This window comes from Hakea prostrata, chromosome 5 (assembly GCF_041222555.1).
Source record: "Hakea prostrata isolate BN-2017 chromosome 5, UWA_Hpros_2, whole genome shotgun sequence".
Lineage (NCBI taxonomy): Eukaryota > Viridiplantae > Streptophyta > Magnoliopsida > Proteales > Proteaceae > Hakea > Hakea prostrata.
In genome coordinates this window covers 56,916,430-56,933,520 of record NC_142604.1, presented here as the reverse complement: position 1 = coordinate 56,933,520, position 17,091 = coordinate 56,916,430, and the positions used below count along the sequence as shown (strand labels likewise).

Here is a 17,091-nt window from a genome sequence, read left to right as displayed (position 1 = left end):
ATAATAAAAATTTGGGATTATTTGGATCAGGACACCATAACCTGAATCCCTTGAACCCAGATCCACACCCAAGAAAAATGCACTTCCTAGCCCTAGGTTCCAACTTCTGATCATTCACATGTGCATAAGCAGAACATCCAAAAATTTTAAAATTACCATCATCAGCAGATTTACTTGACCATAACTCCTTTCGAATTTTGCACTTAATAGCTTTGTAGGGAGAGACCTATTCACCAACCACATTATTGTGTTTACTGCTTCTGCCCAAAACTCCTTACCCAATCTTACATTTGACAACATGCACCTTGCCTTTTCTAACAACGTTATGTTCATACGCTCTATAACTCCATTTTGTTAAGTTGTCTTGTGTCTTGCAATTCCCTCATTCCTACAAAACTCATTGAAGTCTCCTTCACAAAATTCTAGGCTATTGTCTATTCTCAATCTTCTATTTTGCTTCTCAATAAAAATCTTTCATTGCTTGAAAGTAATAAATACTTCGTTTTTGTGCTTCAAAGGTAGACCTAGACCTTCCTAGAATAATCATCAATAAAGGCAAGTAAATACCTGACACTAGTTCCCTTTGAAGGAACCTTGGATGGTCCCCATAGATTTGAATGGATGTAGTCCAGAGTTCCTTTTGTCCTATGAATAGCAGTACTAAAACAGAATCTCTTCTGCTTCCCGAACACAATGCTCAAAGAACTCCATCTTTCCTGTACTCTAACCACACAATAGACCCTTTTTGCTTAATGTAACCATCCCTCTTTCACTCATATGGCCTAGTCTCATATGTCATAATTTTGTTATATTTGAATTAGAAATTGATGAAGCTATTGCAACAAATCCAGTGACTGTAGTATCCTGCAAGATATACAAACCACTAACCTTCTTTCCTTTCATCAATAAGAGAGCAACCTTCCTGACATTTATGACTCCACCTTCAGCTGTGTATCTACCCCCATTTGTATCAAAGGTGCCTAAGCTGATGAGATATCTCTTCAACTCAGGAACATGCCAAACATCAAAGTTCGAGTTCTAATAATGCCATCATGCATATTAATTCTGATTTTTCTCTTTCCAACTATTTTACGAGGAGAGTTATTCCCCATCAACACAACTCCACTTCGAGAAGGTTCGTAAGTAAAGAACCACTCATGGTTAAGGCACACATGGTGGGAACACCTACAATCAAGGATCCCTTCATCTTCTGATCTAACTCTGTCATTAGACACCAATAACATCTCAGAATCACTCCCACCTTCAGCAACACTAGCCTCTGCAGAGTTTCTTTCTTTGGTTGGTTGGCACCACCACTTTGTTTTTTGCTTGTAGCACTGATTTGACATGCTCCTTCTTGTCACTGTTTAAATTTCTCTCGAGTAGTTTTACCCATAACCGTCAAACCAATACCCTCAGATTTGGCTATTGTCAATTCATCATTAATTTTTTGTTTATTCAGGAGATTCGTCTTGACATCTGCAACTGAGATTGTCTCTCTACCATAGATCACAGTGTATCTAAAGTGCTTGTATGATGGAGGCAGTGAACATAACAATAATAAGGTTAAATCTTCATCCTCAATTTTAACATCTATCTTTTGCAGACCATTAACAATAGAGTTAAAGTTAGCAATATGAGATTTCAGAGAAGTACCTTCACCCATACACAAAGTACCTTCACCCATACACAAAGTATATAACAACTGCTTTAACCTCAACCTATTAGTGAGGGATTTCGTGATGTACAAACTTTCCAACACCAACCACAATTATGTTGTTGTCTTCTCCGAGAAAACTTCGTTCAATAGGCATAATTGAATTGCAGTGAGGTTTTTTTTTTTTTTGATATAAAGGCGCTTTTTATATATAGGGATAGGGATATTACATATGTCGCCGATAGGAGTTGAACCCATGACCTCTCCACTGAGAAGCAGGTTCCTAACCATCCTATTACTCCTCCATTGGCAATTGCAGTGAGGTTTAATCATCCATATCATTCCAATCGCTTCAAACATAGCCATAGGTTTCTTTATCTTCCCAAATATGGCTTTCTTCACTCCTTATTGAGTAAGAACCACCAACATCCAAAGTTTCCAAAAACTAAAAGTGATGTTTCCGCCGAATTTTTTAATGTTGTATTTCGTTGATGTAGAAGCCATGGACATACAGATCAAAAACAACCAAGAGCTCTGATACCAGTTTGCTAAACAAACATGACGAAATAGTGAATCAAAATAGAAACAAAACGAAAACACACAGAGATTTAATGCGGTTCACACACCAATGCAGTATGCTACGTCCACCGGCAAAAAGGAAGAGTTTTTCACTATGTAAAAGAAGAACAAAATGAGATCTCACAACCAATCACCAAAAACGGCATTACAATAACTCTCACCTAGAAACCTAACTGAAAATCCCAAATCTTTTTATAATGTGATAGGCGAATATAATATACATATATATAAACTACAATAGGGTAAACAAGTAAATCCATCAGATTGCTTTGGGCTTAGATTGATCTGCTTCCACCACATATCTCCAAAAAAGGTTCATTCAGGTTGCCCACCAAAGTATGTCTATGTCGGTCCATCTTTGAAATCGGGTACAAGAATTCGAGTCAACATAACACGTAATAAAATATTTTCGAAGTTCAAATGAATAGCAACGGTACCCCTTTTGAATACGTAAGTACCCAATGAATATACATTTAAGAGCTTTTGGGTAAAGTTAAGACAAACCAAGCTAGTGATCTCTAATAAAACAAACACTCCAAAAGATGCAAGGAGGTAACTCATGTAGGACCATTTGCCAACAAAGAATATGGGATACCTCCTTTCAAAACAGATGAGGGCATTCAGTTAATGAGACAACAAGCAGTTATGATGGCATCAACCCAAAAAGATTTGGGGACCCGCATTTCAAACAATAAACAATGGGCAACTTCCATCAGATGGCGATTCTTCCGTATTGCCACACCATTCTATTGGGGGATGTTGACATTCGAGATTGATGAAGAATGCCATGTGATTCCATAAAAGTATCGAAAGGACTAGAGAATATTCTTTTGCACTATCATTCCGAAGGATTTTGACAATTACCCCTAATTGTGTACAAATTTCATTCACAAAATCAGAAAATATACTAAACGATTCAGAATAACTTTTCACTAAATATATCTAGGTAACTCTTGATAAATCATCCACAAAAGTAACAAAATAATCAAAAACCCAACCTAGAAGTAATAGGACATGGTCCCCACACATCAGAATAAACAAGAGAAAAGGGTTTGTCTACCCTATTATTGACTCAAGGGGGATAACTTATACGGTGAAGTTTCCCAAACTGACATAACTCATAAGGTAAGGAATAAATGGAACTAAAACGTTTATCGAAAATTTTCAAAGTATTTAATGGAGGATGACCCAAAAGGCAATGAATTTGGTGAGGGGTAGACATGCTCAAGTAAGCAGCAAAGGGAATGTCATCAAACACATATACCCCTCATGGCCTTTACCAAGCGTCCTCTTCGTTGTAAGATCCTGAAACACGAAATAACTAGGAAAGAAGTCATAAAACAATTGTAGGTGGTGGTTAGTTTATAAAACAGAAGATAGGGATAAGGTGTGGGTCAGACTGACAATTCCTACACCTTTAACACCGGAATGGGAACCTTCCGCAAGGGTCACAATGGAAGATGATGGAAAAAAGGATGAAAAGTTACCTAAGTCGCCAGTCATATGATCAGACGCCCTAAGTCAATGATCCAGGAACAAAAACTAGAAACATAGGTTGTAGCATTACCAATCTGAACAAAGGAGTGCTTGGAACTAGGCGAAGTGAACATATTCTTCATCAGTCATTTTCACAGTCTTCCCTTCTGATTGTGAAGTGGCAATGGTTGATGTCTCTAATGATGCAATTTAGCAACCTAAAGTGACTTACCATGAAGCTTTCAATAAATCTTTATATATGTCCTAGTTTTCCACAGTGATGACAAGTCTTGACAGTCCCAACAGTTTCATTGATCCCTGAGTATTGGGGTTTCTACTTGACCCTCCATTCCCATGGGCTACCGAGTACTTGACCCACCACTAGAGCCACGGTCTGGAGTAAAAGAAGCTAATGCAGAATTGGTGGAGGAACTAAACTCTCGCGTGTTTTCTTTGGACACCCAAAGTACACGGGAAAAGTCTCCAGATAGTGAGGGTACCTTCTCACCTCCTAAAATTTGTGCTCTAACTGATTCAAATTCTTTCCCAAGTCCTCCCAAAATTCCCATGACTACAAGTTGCTCCAGCTAATTTTGCATCTCGACAACATCCGATAAGATGAGTATAATGGAATTTCACTCTTCATATGTTGGATTCTATTAGGAGTCTAATAAGAGTTTGTATAGGAGTTAAATTAGAGTTTGCATTCATGTAAACTTCTATTCCTTGTAATAGTCTACTTTCCACTTAATTATAAAAGAGGACTTGAGATCATGGATCAATAAGCCATTCTACTACAATCTTTTCTTTCAACATGGTATCAAAGCCTAAGTTCGATAAGGATGTTCTTCAATTTTTTTCTTTTTCTCCAAAACCCTTCGCAGTTTTTTTCTTGTTCTTCGACAACCTAATTTTGCAACCATCGTTTGGCAGAAATTTTTTCCCTTTTCAAACCCATCACACCGCTGCACTATTGTTTCAGTTCCACCTCGAAGACAAGAGAAGAAAAAAAAGGGGAAAGAAGAAGAGAAGAAGAACCATAACCTGCTGCTGCTTCTTGCGATTAGGAAAGCAGAATCGCAGGTGCCTGCTGCCTACTTCTTGCGATTAGGAAAACAGAATCACAGGTGGCTGCTGCTGCTGCTGCTGCTGCTGCTGCTGCTTCACGTAGAGATTGCATCGATCGCAAACCCTCGCAAATCCATCGCAACCAATTTCTTTCTCTGCAGTCTGCACTACAGTGGGCTCAACCAAGAAGAAAAGGAAAGAAGAAGAGAAGCCACCATCGCCATCGCCTTCACCTTAGCTGCTGCTGCATCATCTTCCCAATCGTGCGCAACACAAATCTTTGATTTTTCAGGTGTGTGGAAGAAGATATCGATTGTTATTGATTTATTTGGTTGGTTTTTGAGTTCAACTTCTGGTTTGGTTTTTTAGTTTATTGTTTGGTTCAATTCTTGGTTCATTGTCCAAAATAGACTAGACCATAACCAAAATTTTCCTTCTTTTTTGTCCCTGGTTCTATTAGACCAGACCAGATTTTTTCTCTAGTTCAAAAAAAAAAAAAATAAGGAAAAAAGGGAAAAATGAGATTTGATCATATTATTGTTTGGCTATTGCATTCTGCGACATTTTAGTTTTTTTTTCAAGGGGTGAAGACTGAAGAACTGCAGACAATTCTTTCAACATGGCAGCCACAAATGATACTACTGCTCCCACTGGATCCGAATATTTTCTCACTCTTCATTCTCTTTCGGTAAGATTTGACGACACAAATTACTTGATCTGGTCTCGATCTGCTTAACTGACTATTGCTGGAAGAGAACTAGTTGGATACATTACGGGCACCACTATCAATCCCACTACCGCAGGTGTTTTACAGGATAAATGGATATCAAATGACTCTCTTATTATGTCATTCCTTTTGAATTCCATGCATCCAAATATTGCCCGGGGTTACCTATTACTTGATACTGCAACCCAAATCGGAAGGCTACTCTTGAAACATATGGACAGTTGGGGAATGATGCACAGGTTTATGAGCTACGAAAGAAGCTTCATGAGACTACCCAAAAGGAACTAACTGTGGCCCACTATTATGCTAAGTTGTGATCTCTTTGGCAAGAGTTAGATCATTATGGGGATTATCACCCCACTAATCCAGATGATGTGGCAACATATAAGAAGTACTTCGAGTATATGACTTCTTAGCAGGTTTGAACGTGGAGTACGATCAGATCAGAGTGCAAGTCTTAAGTCGTTCTCCCTTTCCTATACTAGAATAGTCTTATGCTCTTGTTCAGTGTGAGGAAAGTCGTCGATTAGTCATGCTTCATACTCCTATTATGGAGAAATCAACTTTACAATCTGTTCGCACTAAATCTGATCCGGCTAAGGAGATTGTCAAGTGTGAGCACTGTCACAAACCATATCATACCAAAGAAAATTGTTGGAAACAGCATGGGAAGCCTGCTGATTTTGAGCAAAAACGAGCACAAAGACAGGAAAAACCAAAGGCTAATCTTTCTGAGACAGTTTCCACCACACCCTCTGCAGACGTTGGTTTTCACAGGAGGAGTTTGCTACTCTGCGACGTATTCTGCAATCTTCTACTGCCAGTACAGCCTCGACCACTGCTTCCTCTACTACCCCTACCAACTCCTACCATGCTACTTCAGGATCTGGTCCCGGGGAAGGAGATTGGACATGGTAAATGGACTTTATTTGCTCGAGCCAATTGGAGGATCTACTTTTGCTTTGACTACATCCTCTAATCCGGTCCATTCGGTAATATCAGACCTTCATCAGTGGCACCGTAGGCTCGGTCATCCACCTTTCAAATTTTGTCATTTTCTCTATATTTGTTTTTCATGATACTTTCATCTTACCATTACAATTTCTTCCTTTCCAAGTTTCCCCATTGGCTTGAATTTTGTCTTAAGCCATTATCTTACCTTGGTGGACCATGGACCATATCATTTAGGGATTTCCTTTGTTATTGTTTTCCCACGTGTAAAGCTACACGTGAGGGGGAGATTGAAGATGTCTACAATTCAATGCCTTTCATGTAGACTTCCTTATGTAGAATTTGATCTTTGTTACCTTTGAAAGTTTGTCCCTTACCTTCGCAATCTTCTACTTTGGAGATCTAACATTGCTATAGAGCTATCTTTTTTACTGTGCAAAACTTGATCTCTGTTAACCCTGGAGATTTGCCCCTTAACTTGAGATCTTCCCTTCGGAGATCTAACCTTATAAAAGATTTGTCGCTTGACCTTTGCAGAACTTGATCTCTATTACCTTTGGAGATTGTCACTTATCTTGACAAATTTTCCCCTACCTTTGGAGATTGTCCCTTGGCAAACTTTCCCTTTAAAGATCTAACATTGCTACAAATCAAGATTTTCACTTTGGCTGTTTTACCCTAGCAATTGTTACCCCAAAAATATATTTTCCCTCAGATTTGCGCAGAAATTTAGTCTTCTCAACATTTGAAGATTCTACCTTTTTTCTTGGGCGTTCTTCCTTGGAGACATAAAGTTGCAGTAAAGATGAGGACAAAGCAAATGGAAGTCTATAAGGCAGACATAATCTATAAGTTTGAAGATCAAATTGCAGATGTTTACCTAGACAGATGTTTTATACTTTTTTGGTCAAGTTGGGCATATGTGATATTAATGCCTCAACTTGAGGGGGAGTGTTGGATTCTATTAGGAGTCTAATAAGAGTTTGTATTGGAGTTAAATTAGAGTTTTCATTCATGTAAACTTCTATTCCTTGTAATAGTCTACTTTCCACTTAATTATAAATAGAGGACTTGAGATCATGGATCAATAAGCCATTCTACTACAATCGTTTCTTTCAACATCATACATTTTCTTATAGTCTGCAAAATATTGAGTCACAGGCTTGCCCTTCCTATCAACCATATAGAATTCTTGTGAAACCTTATAGATACGGGAAAGATTATTCTGGCCAGGATATAATATATTTAGGTAGTCCCATAAATCCTTCAGTGTCAATAAGTGTAACTAAGGCAACAACATTCCTCTCCATAGAGTTTAACATCTGCCAAAAAATTTGGGCATCTACAGTCTTCCATGTATCATTCCCAGTGGAATTAGTAAGATGATCTTTGTCCATGACCAGTCAACACAATCTAGACTATCTTTTTCCACTGATAGAAATTGATAGCCCCTTCAAGTTTTTGTTCAAAAATACGATGAGATGTGGATGTCATGATTTCAATAATAGGGTTCTTAGGTTCAGACATGATGATCTAATCTTTCATACATCCAGACAAGAGAAACTTTAATTTAAACCCAAAAATTAAACCACAACTTGAACCAAAATTTAGAATCAAATAAGCAGTTTTGAACCAAACTAGAAATCAAATCAGATTTAAACCACCAAACCAGAAATAGAACCAAATCAGTCTGAACCAACAGAACCAATAATTGAACCAGAAGTATTTGAACCAAGATGAACTAAACCAAAATAGACTGAACCAGCAGGTTTAACCCATTAAACTAAACCAAATAAACAGACTGAACTCAACCCTAACACCTTTCCTTCACCAAATCACAGAAGGTTTTCTCCGCCAAATTGCAGAAAAGTCTCCACCAGAAAAAAAGAAGAAATTCCAGCACAACTGCAGCAACAATAACACATAAGGGAATCAAACATTTCTCCCCTTTTGAAAAAGCACACAAAGATGGGTACTAAACTCTATCGAGACTTGCCAAGAGTTGTGCCTCTGCACTACCTATCAAACTCAAACAATATTCTTCAACCAAGTTTTCTCATAAAGTTGCAGCGCGAGGTGCTTTCAAATCTTCGAACTAAAACATCAACAATAGTGCAACGTAAGGTGCTGCCCCCTAAAACGTCTTGAATCCAACCCTCCTACCAGGTGTGGCTCCATCTCTTACTCTAGAAATAGTTCGTTGTATCAATGATATTTAAAATCAAACAGTAAAGGAACACCTACGGCTCTAATACCATGTAATTATGGTATAAGAGTAGAGAAAGAAAGATTGAGATCAAGAAGATGAAGGAAAGATTTGTGGAAGACAAATGAAAGAAGAAGAAGAAGAAGATTGAGAATGAGAGGAGACTCAATTGATTGAGGAACTCCAATGAAATACCTTCAATATTTATAATATATATCTAATACTTACAACTGAACTCAAATAGGGAAAGAAGAATCTAATATGGACTCAAAAAACCTTCAGATCTCAGCTCGACATTTAATGCCAGGTGCTAAATCTCGAGCCTATTTCTTGTTCCCCAAATGCCCTCCAACAACCTGCACTCGTCCATAGCATGGGAACCCCTACCTAATTATCAAGCATCCAGGTGCCAACACGGCAAATGCTTACAAGGGACACGCTAACTAACCCTTGCCCACTTATCACGATACTTGGGAGTTGGGACATGGTGGAGCGCGTTGCTTCCTTTGTCGGGGAACACCTTAGCATAGCGTTTATCATATAAGGTTGTCGAATCCATGCAAAAGGACTTGTTGGGTTCTTTCTAGTGTCAGCTACCAACCTAACACACCAACCCTCTCCCTTTACCCAGGCTTATGACCGACAGCAAACCCTCACAAAGTTATCTACCAAAACAATAGCATCAACAAAAAGCATACACCAAGAAGCCTCATCTTCAATGTTTTTTGTTAAATCATCATTTATAAACGCAAACAAATACGGGCTTAAAGTTGATCCATGACGTAGCTAAACTATAATTAGAAATTCCACACCTTGTCCCCCCCCCCCCAACCGTTTACACTTTTCATTGAACCATCTTACATATTTTTAACTATCCACATAATTACTTGCAACATTTTTTCTCTAGTACTAGTCAAATTAGTGCCCTAGGGCTCTATCATAAGCTTTTTCTAGGTCAATGAAAACCAACTGAAGATCTTTCTTACACTCTCTATACCTTTCCATAAGTCTCCTAAGAAAGTAAATAGCTTATGTTGTAGATCTTATGTCATTGAACCAAATTGATTTTCCATAATAGTGGTATCTTCTCTCAAATGGGTTTCAATAACTCTCTCCAATAATTTAATTGTATGACTCATCATCTGTTTTATGCCTCTATGGTTATTATAGCTTTGAATATCTCCTTGTTTTTTTAGATTGGGACCACGATGTTTCTCCTCCATTCATCTGGTATTTTCCTTGCTCATTATCTTATTAAACAACTGAGTCAACCAAGCTAGACCATAGTTCCTAGTTATATTGGCAATGCTAGATCAAAATTGTAAATTATTATCATTCTCTGGTTAATAATTACCACTCTACGACCAGACAAAAAAAATCGTTCTAGGTCCAATCTGGTTCTACCAACATTGACTGTCATTTCATGGCAGCCGGATTCGATCATTCTCCAAGTATTTATAGCATTAATTTTACAATACATTAGAGTGCCAAACTAGGTCACAATTATTTTCATTTCAAAGCACATAAATGCAATCATGAAAGCAGACCTAGGAAAGGTAACTTGGATGAAAGTCCAACACCAAGTTGGCCTATTTCCCTTTGAAGTGAACTTAGGGTTAATAGATATGTTGGGCCTTTATTCTACAAGTTTATGTGGTCATGGGCCAATTCTATGGGCTAGTAAGTTTAGTGTTTAGGCCAAGTAAGAAAACAGGTTATTTATTTTGTATAAATTAGGTCAGTTCTACTATGAGTCTATGACTAATGTATCTTAATCAGAACAACCCTATCGGGCATTGATACACCTTCGTTATATAATTCTTATCAAACAGTCCTTATTAGGTTAGTATTTAGTACTAGAGTCCTATTTCAGATTTAGTTTATATTTTGAGTACAAATAGAAAAGTGAAAGGCTATAAATACAAATCTTGCACATGTAATAGATTTCAGAATTCAAAATACAATCAATAAAGAGTGTGTTGCAGCCTAAGAGCAAGGTGTTAGTAAAGCTTCTCATCAGTAGTAAAGTACCTCCAGGTGATAGATTAAGCTTTCTAGGGTTTCCAACTAAAGATCTTCTACTTCGGCACAGCCTGCAGCCCACCCACATCATTCCATCTACACCACAGCCCAGTACCAGACTTGGTTACAGGTAAGTAACAAGTTAAGCCTTGTTCAACCTTCTCCTATCTTAAATTGCTATTTTTGCCAACCTTACTCCATTAGGTCCTCCTCTTCTCCATAAAGCCTAGAACTCATAATTCTTAAACCCTCTAGTAGAATTCTTCCCCCTTGCAGATCCATAATCCCTCTACAGCCACTGACATTTGGTCCCCGTCTCAACCCCTTTCCCTCCCCTAAAACCCTGAATCCCTGCTGCCCTAGATTTCCAAACCCTAAACCTAGAACCTTAATTCAGAAATGGTAATCCAAAACCCTAGATCTTCAAACCCCTAGTTCCAGAAATACTCAGTTTCCTTTCTAGAAACTTAACACCCTAACCCTAAATCTATAATCCTAAACCAGTCCCTGTTACCCCACCCGAGAGTTCCAAAAACCCTAAACAGAGGTCAATATGTCCCCACACCCTAACACTAATTTTCAGAATTGAACAGTCCATGTCAGCAATCTGTTATACGAACAGTTCGGGGACAGAGAATTTAATTGGGAGTTCAGTTCAGTTTTATAAAACAGACATGGAGGCTTAATTTGACAGTTCAATTTCAGTTCAGAATTCTGCTCTGGTCATAAACAGAAGATTGATGCAGTCCTGATCGAGGTCTCTTGAACCCTAGTTTACCTCACTGCTATCCATCTAAAGATATTGGCTTTCTGGCCCTCATTCACTTGAGAGTTGAGGCTACATTACAATAGTTTTGATTGAATATGGTTTCTCGGATTATATATTTCAAAAAGAGAAATTATAAAGAAAATATTTGGGAAATGTTAAGAATGTGTGGACAGAGGGAGGAAAAAAAGGGATGTTTTTAACTAGAACAGAACATACCTACTGAAATCAGTTTTGGTTGAAGTTCTACAAAACATTATAAGGATATGAATTCGAATACTTTATTTGATACTCTAAATTTTAGCAAAAAAGAAATTATGAAAAGAAAACTTAATAGGAAGCACACTTTATAAGGCAAAGTAAAAGGGTGCATATATAAAATAAAAAATAAATAAAAATAAAAAATAAAAATACATTTGCCTTACTATATTTTTCTAAGTATAACCTCCAAAAAATAAATATCATCCATTCAAGAGGACAGCAAATTCCTATAACTAACCTCTGGTGCATAAATGTAGATAATCGTGAAGGTCCCTGTGATACATATGCGAGCTCCAAAGAGAAGAGACGTTGTTAAAGCCTCAGCTTGATGGAACATCAATGGTATAAGGAAAATGCACGATATGAAGAACATCAATGCCATTGAAGACTTGCGACCAAACCTGTCCACAGTTGCAGCTGATAGCAGAACCCCAGGGAACTCTGAAAGTACATGAAGTTCAAATGCTATTAGACCTCTTTCTAGACAAGGATGTTGGCAAACACATATGTAAGAACAGCTTTGTGGGAGATGTGGACAAAAGCATATATGGAAGAACAATTTTTCACTGTGGAATGAGCTGGACATTTTATACAATGTTACCTGCACAACTAGTGATAAGAACATCTCTGAATAGGTTTGTATCCTGGGAGTTCTCTGAACGCAAGGCAGTTTGCATACACTTACTTTTGCCACTGCTCAACTGAGAAGTCAGCAATACAAGGCCATAGTATGAAAATGCATTCCCAAAGAACACAACCCAGAGGAGGAGAGTTAATCTGATTAAAGTTGGTGAGAAGAGCATAGCCAATGAGTTAATGCCTCCCTCTTTAGGATTCCCATTCTTAGGAGTTGCAGTTTCACTCCTTGGAGAGACTAAATGAGTACCTTCTGATAGAGTACTTTTCCCATCTAGTTCAATTTTATGATCAGAAATAAGCAAGCCTAAAGGAAGTTTTGTTCGGTTCACTCTTGCAACTCTCTCCAATATATCAAGTGCTTCACTTGTTCTACCTTTCATACAAAGGTATCTTGGTGACTCAGGGGTAAGGCCATAGAAGAAAAGCAGAACTGATGATGGCAAAGAAGACAGTGCAAGTAACCATCTCCACCCTAATGTTGGCATGATAAACTGCAGAGAAAATGAAAGATGAAGGTTCAAATGCTCCAGTAGTCATTTCTGCCTAAACAAAAAGCAAAACAATCTGATATTATCTTTGCCTGACCTAAAATTGAAAATCAATATAATAAAACAATCATACAATGATACCAAGAATAACATACTGCATGCTTTGGAACAGTTGCAGCAGGATTTTATATTCTTTTTTTGGGTTTTTTTTTTTTTTTTGGGGGGGGGGTGTGTGGGGGGTTGATATTTTGGTTTATGGTCCCAAATAGGATATATTTGGTGTCCGTTACTAGGTCTCTCAGATCATTATTGGAGGAGATATGAGAGCCCAGTAATGTGATGGAAAAGTCTTGGTGATCTGGGAAGGCTTTTCAGGCGAGAAAAGAGAGAAGAATTGGAGATGAAGAACAAAGAAGAAGGTGAGAGCCTAAAAGATAAAGCAGAGAGGAGAAGTGGTGGCAGCTAAGTGTGAAGGTTAGGCCTGGAACCATGAGAGTAGTTCCCACTTTGATATGAATGTTGAATGAGAGTGACAGAGCTGGGAAAACAATGACTTATGTCTTTTGAGAGCAGAGCTATGCTTTATTTGCAATAAGAAAGCTAATGTAATTACAAATTTACAAGTAGATCCCTAACAACTCAAGTCTTATGAGAGCACAGCCATGTTCTATTTATAATAAGAAAAGTAATGTAACTACAACTAAACCACATAACCATATGGAATTAGAAATATACACAACAAGATTAACAAATAATAATAATAATAATAAAATCCAGTCAAATTACAGTAATATCAATGTAAACCAGATCCAATCCCACCCAAAGAGGGCCCACGGAGTTTACCAATATCTTGCAGCCCAAAGGAACTTTGATAATTTGCTATTGTTGGTTGAGTCCACTTAGGGTTTAGTTGGGTCCAGTACGTCTTTGGGACCAGATCTACTTTTATTTTTAAATTTGAGTCTTTATTTTGCAAGCTACTAAAGAGTCCAAATTAGGGACGGATTCCTCGTTTGAGAAGGAGTGCACAAGAGTTGTCCTCCTTGCAAGGAATCTACATCTACTCCTAGAATTCAAATTGGATTCCTCTAGAACAAGTTATGAAGTTTCCTTGTGTGAGTCAAAGTCTTAGAAATTTTTTTTTGGATGAATAAATAAATATATTAAACAACATGAAACAAAAAAACAAGGTCTTTAAGCAGAAGACCAAAAAGAAGAACTAAGACCCCAGGAGACAACAATAAACCTATTCCTTGGGGTATCATCAACAGGAGGATGGGGCAAGGCTAACAGTCTAGAAGATACATCAAAATAGATTGCATTCCAAATCCTTTCTATAGAGAGGGATTGGAAGTCCATTTCCGAAGAATGCGCTCCCACCAAAGGTGATGAATCAAGGCACTGTACACTAGCTTACCAATCTGATCGCAAATGAAAGAACCTAAAAAGTTTCCCAAAATCCAAGACCAATCTTAAAAAAATCCATATGATGGCCTCGAGCGGAGCCAAATGGAAGCAAGGGCTTTTCCCCAGATAGATCTGGAGAAGGAGCAAGAAAAGAAAAGGTGCTCAAGGTTTTCTAGACCGTTCCAACAGAGGATGCAATTGGGGTTAGCAAGGATGTGGCGGTCAATGAGGAAGGATTGGGTGGGAAGGGCATGGTTGAGGGCTCACCAAAGGGTAAGGGAGTGATAGGGGGATGAAGCCTTTGAACCAAACCAATGGGGGCCAGGGAGGCTTGGGGCTATGAGCTCTGAGGAGGTTCCAAGCTGATGAAGTGCAGAAGGTTCTGGAGGCGAAGGGGAGCCAAATGGTGATGTCTCTAGTGGAGCTAGAGAGGGGAGGGGGAGAGATTCCCAAACCTATGTGAGAATGGGGAGAGGGGATTGAGTCTAGGACCCATTAGAGATGAAATTTGATAAGAGGGTGGATTTTGGGATACGAGTGCCATAAACAGTGCGCGGACCAAAGTGGTTATAGAGAATGCCCAATGGATGCCACGGATCAAGCCAGAAGGAAGTAGAGGAGCCAGTGGAGATGGAGGTAGAAATAGCAGAGATGGCGTGGGGCCGCAGCAAAAGGATTTTCCTCCAGACCCAGGAAGGGTTGGAGGGCATGGGAACAGTCCAGAGGGAGTCAGACCGGAGATGGAAAGAGTAGATCCACCTTACCCAAATAGAATCATGCTTTGTGGCAATTTTCCAAACGAGTTTGAGAAGGCAAGCTAGGTTAACATCAGTGATCCAGCGGATTCCAAGGCCTCCTTCAGAGGTAGGGCGGCAGATGGAAGACCAACTAACCAGATGGATGAAGCGCGAGGTTTCCTACCCCTTCCAAAGGAAAGCTCGGAATAAGGACTCCCTAGCATGGATGGTAGATTTGGGAATAGAGAAAATTTCGCACCAATAGAGGTAGGTGGATTGAAGCACAGAGCGGATTTGAATTGCATGGATGGTCTTAGGAATTTTAGTTTGATTTGAATTGCAAGTTAGAGTCCTAAACTCCTAATTTGATTTCTTTTCTTAAGTTGAGTCCTATTGTGAGTTCCTTCTTAAAGGCTATAAATAAGCCTCTGTAGATGGTAAAAGGCAATATATGATTATTGAAATTGTATACGATTAATGAAATTAAGTGAGAATAAAAGGAGCATAGACTTGGAGTCATGAGTTCCATTGAGGAACTTGCGACCACTGTTTGAATAATTAATCCTTGATTCTAGGGATTTTAGCTCTGATTTTGTGAATATTTGAAATCCCATAAATCAATGGATCTAACCTAGGCAGTTTCCTATTTTGTAGATTGCAGGTGTGTATATATTGCTTGTAAAGTTCGGATAATCCACACAGAAGAATTCAAACACTTTAATCCCTATTTTACGTCATGGAATTAGAGTAGACCAATCTTGGGACTACCATCTAGCTTTCTGGCCTTCATTGCTTTCTATTCTACTCTGTTGTTTCTACCCAAAAATAGAGTTTTCTTCCTCAGTTAGAAACTTTTGTTTTCAGTCTTTGTTATTGTTCCTCATTCTGCTTTACTCTACTTTTACTTCTTGAGAAACAGATTTTTCTTTCTTTGTCAATGTCTGCTGTTTTGCTGCATCTTTGGTTACTGTTCCACATCCTATTTTTGAGCATCTATTGGAGAGAATGTCAGAAACAGGAGAGGTTACTTCCAAGACTGTATTTGATCAGGCAGTCAAAAATCTGCAGAACAGAGAGTTGCAGAATATTCAATCTTCCTATAGGCTCGATGGGAAAAATTATTTAAAATGGTCTCAACTCATTCGGACCATTCTGAAGGGCAAAGAAAGCTGAGCCACCTGACTGGAAACAGACCAAAACCAGGAGATCCAAAATATAAAGCATGGCACGAAGAAGACTCTATAATTATGGCATGAATGTGGAATCGTACTCAAGTGGGGTGAGTCACGGCCAAATTGCAACCACCTATTCAGATGCAACAAATGTAGACTCCAAGTCATTTCAATAATCAATACTTAAGTAACTAACTTAAATATAAAATATAACTAATTAAATATATAATGAATTAACTTACCCCCAGGGACGCATTCCTGTCCTGATATGGCCATGGAACGACCGAAGCTCCCAATAGCATCCCTAAATGCCTTTATCTAATATATAAAGAAAAAAAATAACTAGGTTAATACTTAATAACTTAGTATTAAACTATGAATTGTGAATATCAAATCACCATCTCACCTCCGTAAAGATGATTGCATGTTTAGATGGATCTAGTTCCAATCACTCCACTACAGTTTGGACAACATCTATCAAATCTTCCCTCATCCCAAGATTGTCTTTGTAATGGTACTCCGGATTTAGATAGTATGTTGTGTAAGAAAAAGCAAAAATAAGAGGGAATAGTTAATACTTAATAGTGCGAGAAACTGATAATATAATGAAAATCAAATTGATTCATAGACTTAACAACTCACCAGCCTTATGTACTGGATGCTGCAACATATACTCCCATCTATTTTGGATGATGTCGAAGATTTTCTAATTGCCCTGTTGGTAGATTTGAGTAACTTGTTGCTTCATCCTATCTAATGCAACTCATATGTGTGGTAGAGTAAGTCTTCTCTGCTAATCTACCATCCTCAATACATGCACCACAAGCTCTAGCATCTTCACCACTATCCTCACATTCTTCCAAAAACTGTTATCAAGTATGGTAAATTGTGCTCTCCTTCCTCCTACAGATGAAGAACCCTCTCAGTTAAACCAC

General features: G+C 38.3%; 1 protein-coding gene across 3 annotated transcripts in view; it reads right to left on the bottom strand.

The window, feature by feature from the left end:
* Positions 1-17,091, bottom strand: part of NIAP (Major facilitator superfamily protein) — a 61,156-nt gene that overhangs the window by 9,844 nt on the left and 34,221 nt on the right. For all 3 annotated transcript variants that reach the window (XM_089154790.1, XM_089154789.1, XM_089154791.1), the window contains 2 exons: positions 12,315-12,843; positions 11,952-12,154 (listed from right to left, as the gene is read on the bottom strand). In XM_089154790.1, coding sequence (XP_089010916.1) covers positions 11,952-12,154; positions 12,315-12,843 — 732 coding nt within the window. The remainder of the gene's footprint in view (positions 1-11,951; positions 12,155-12,314; positions 12,844-17,091) is intronic.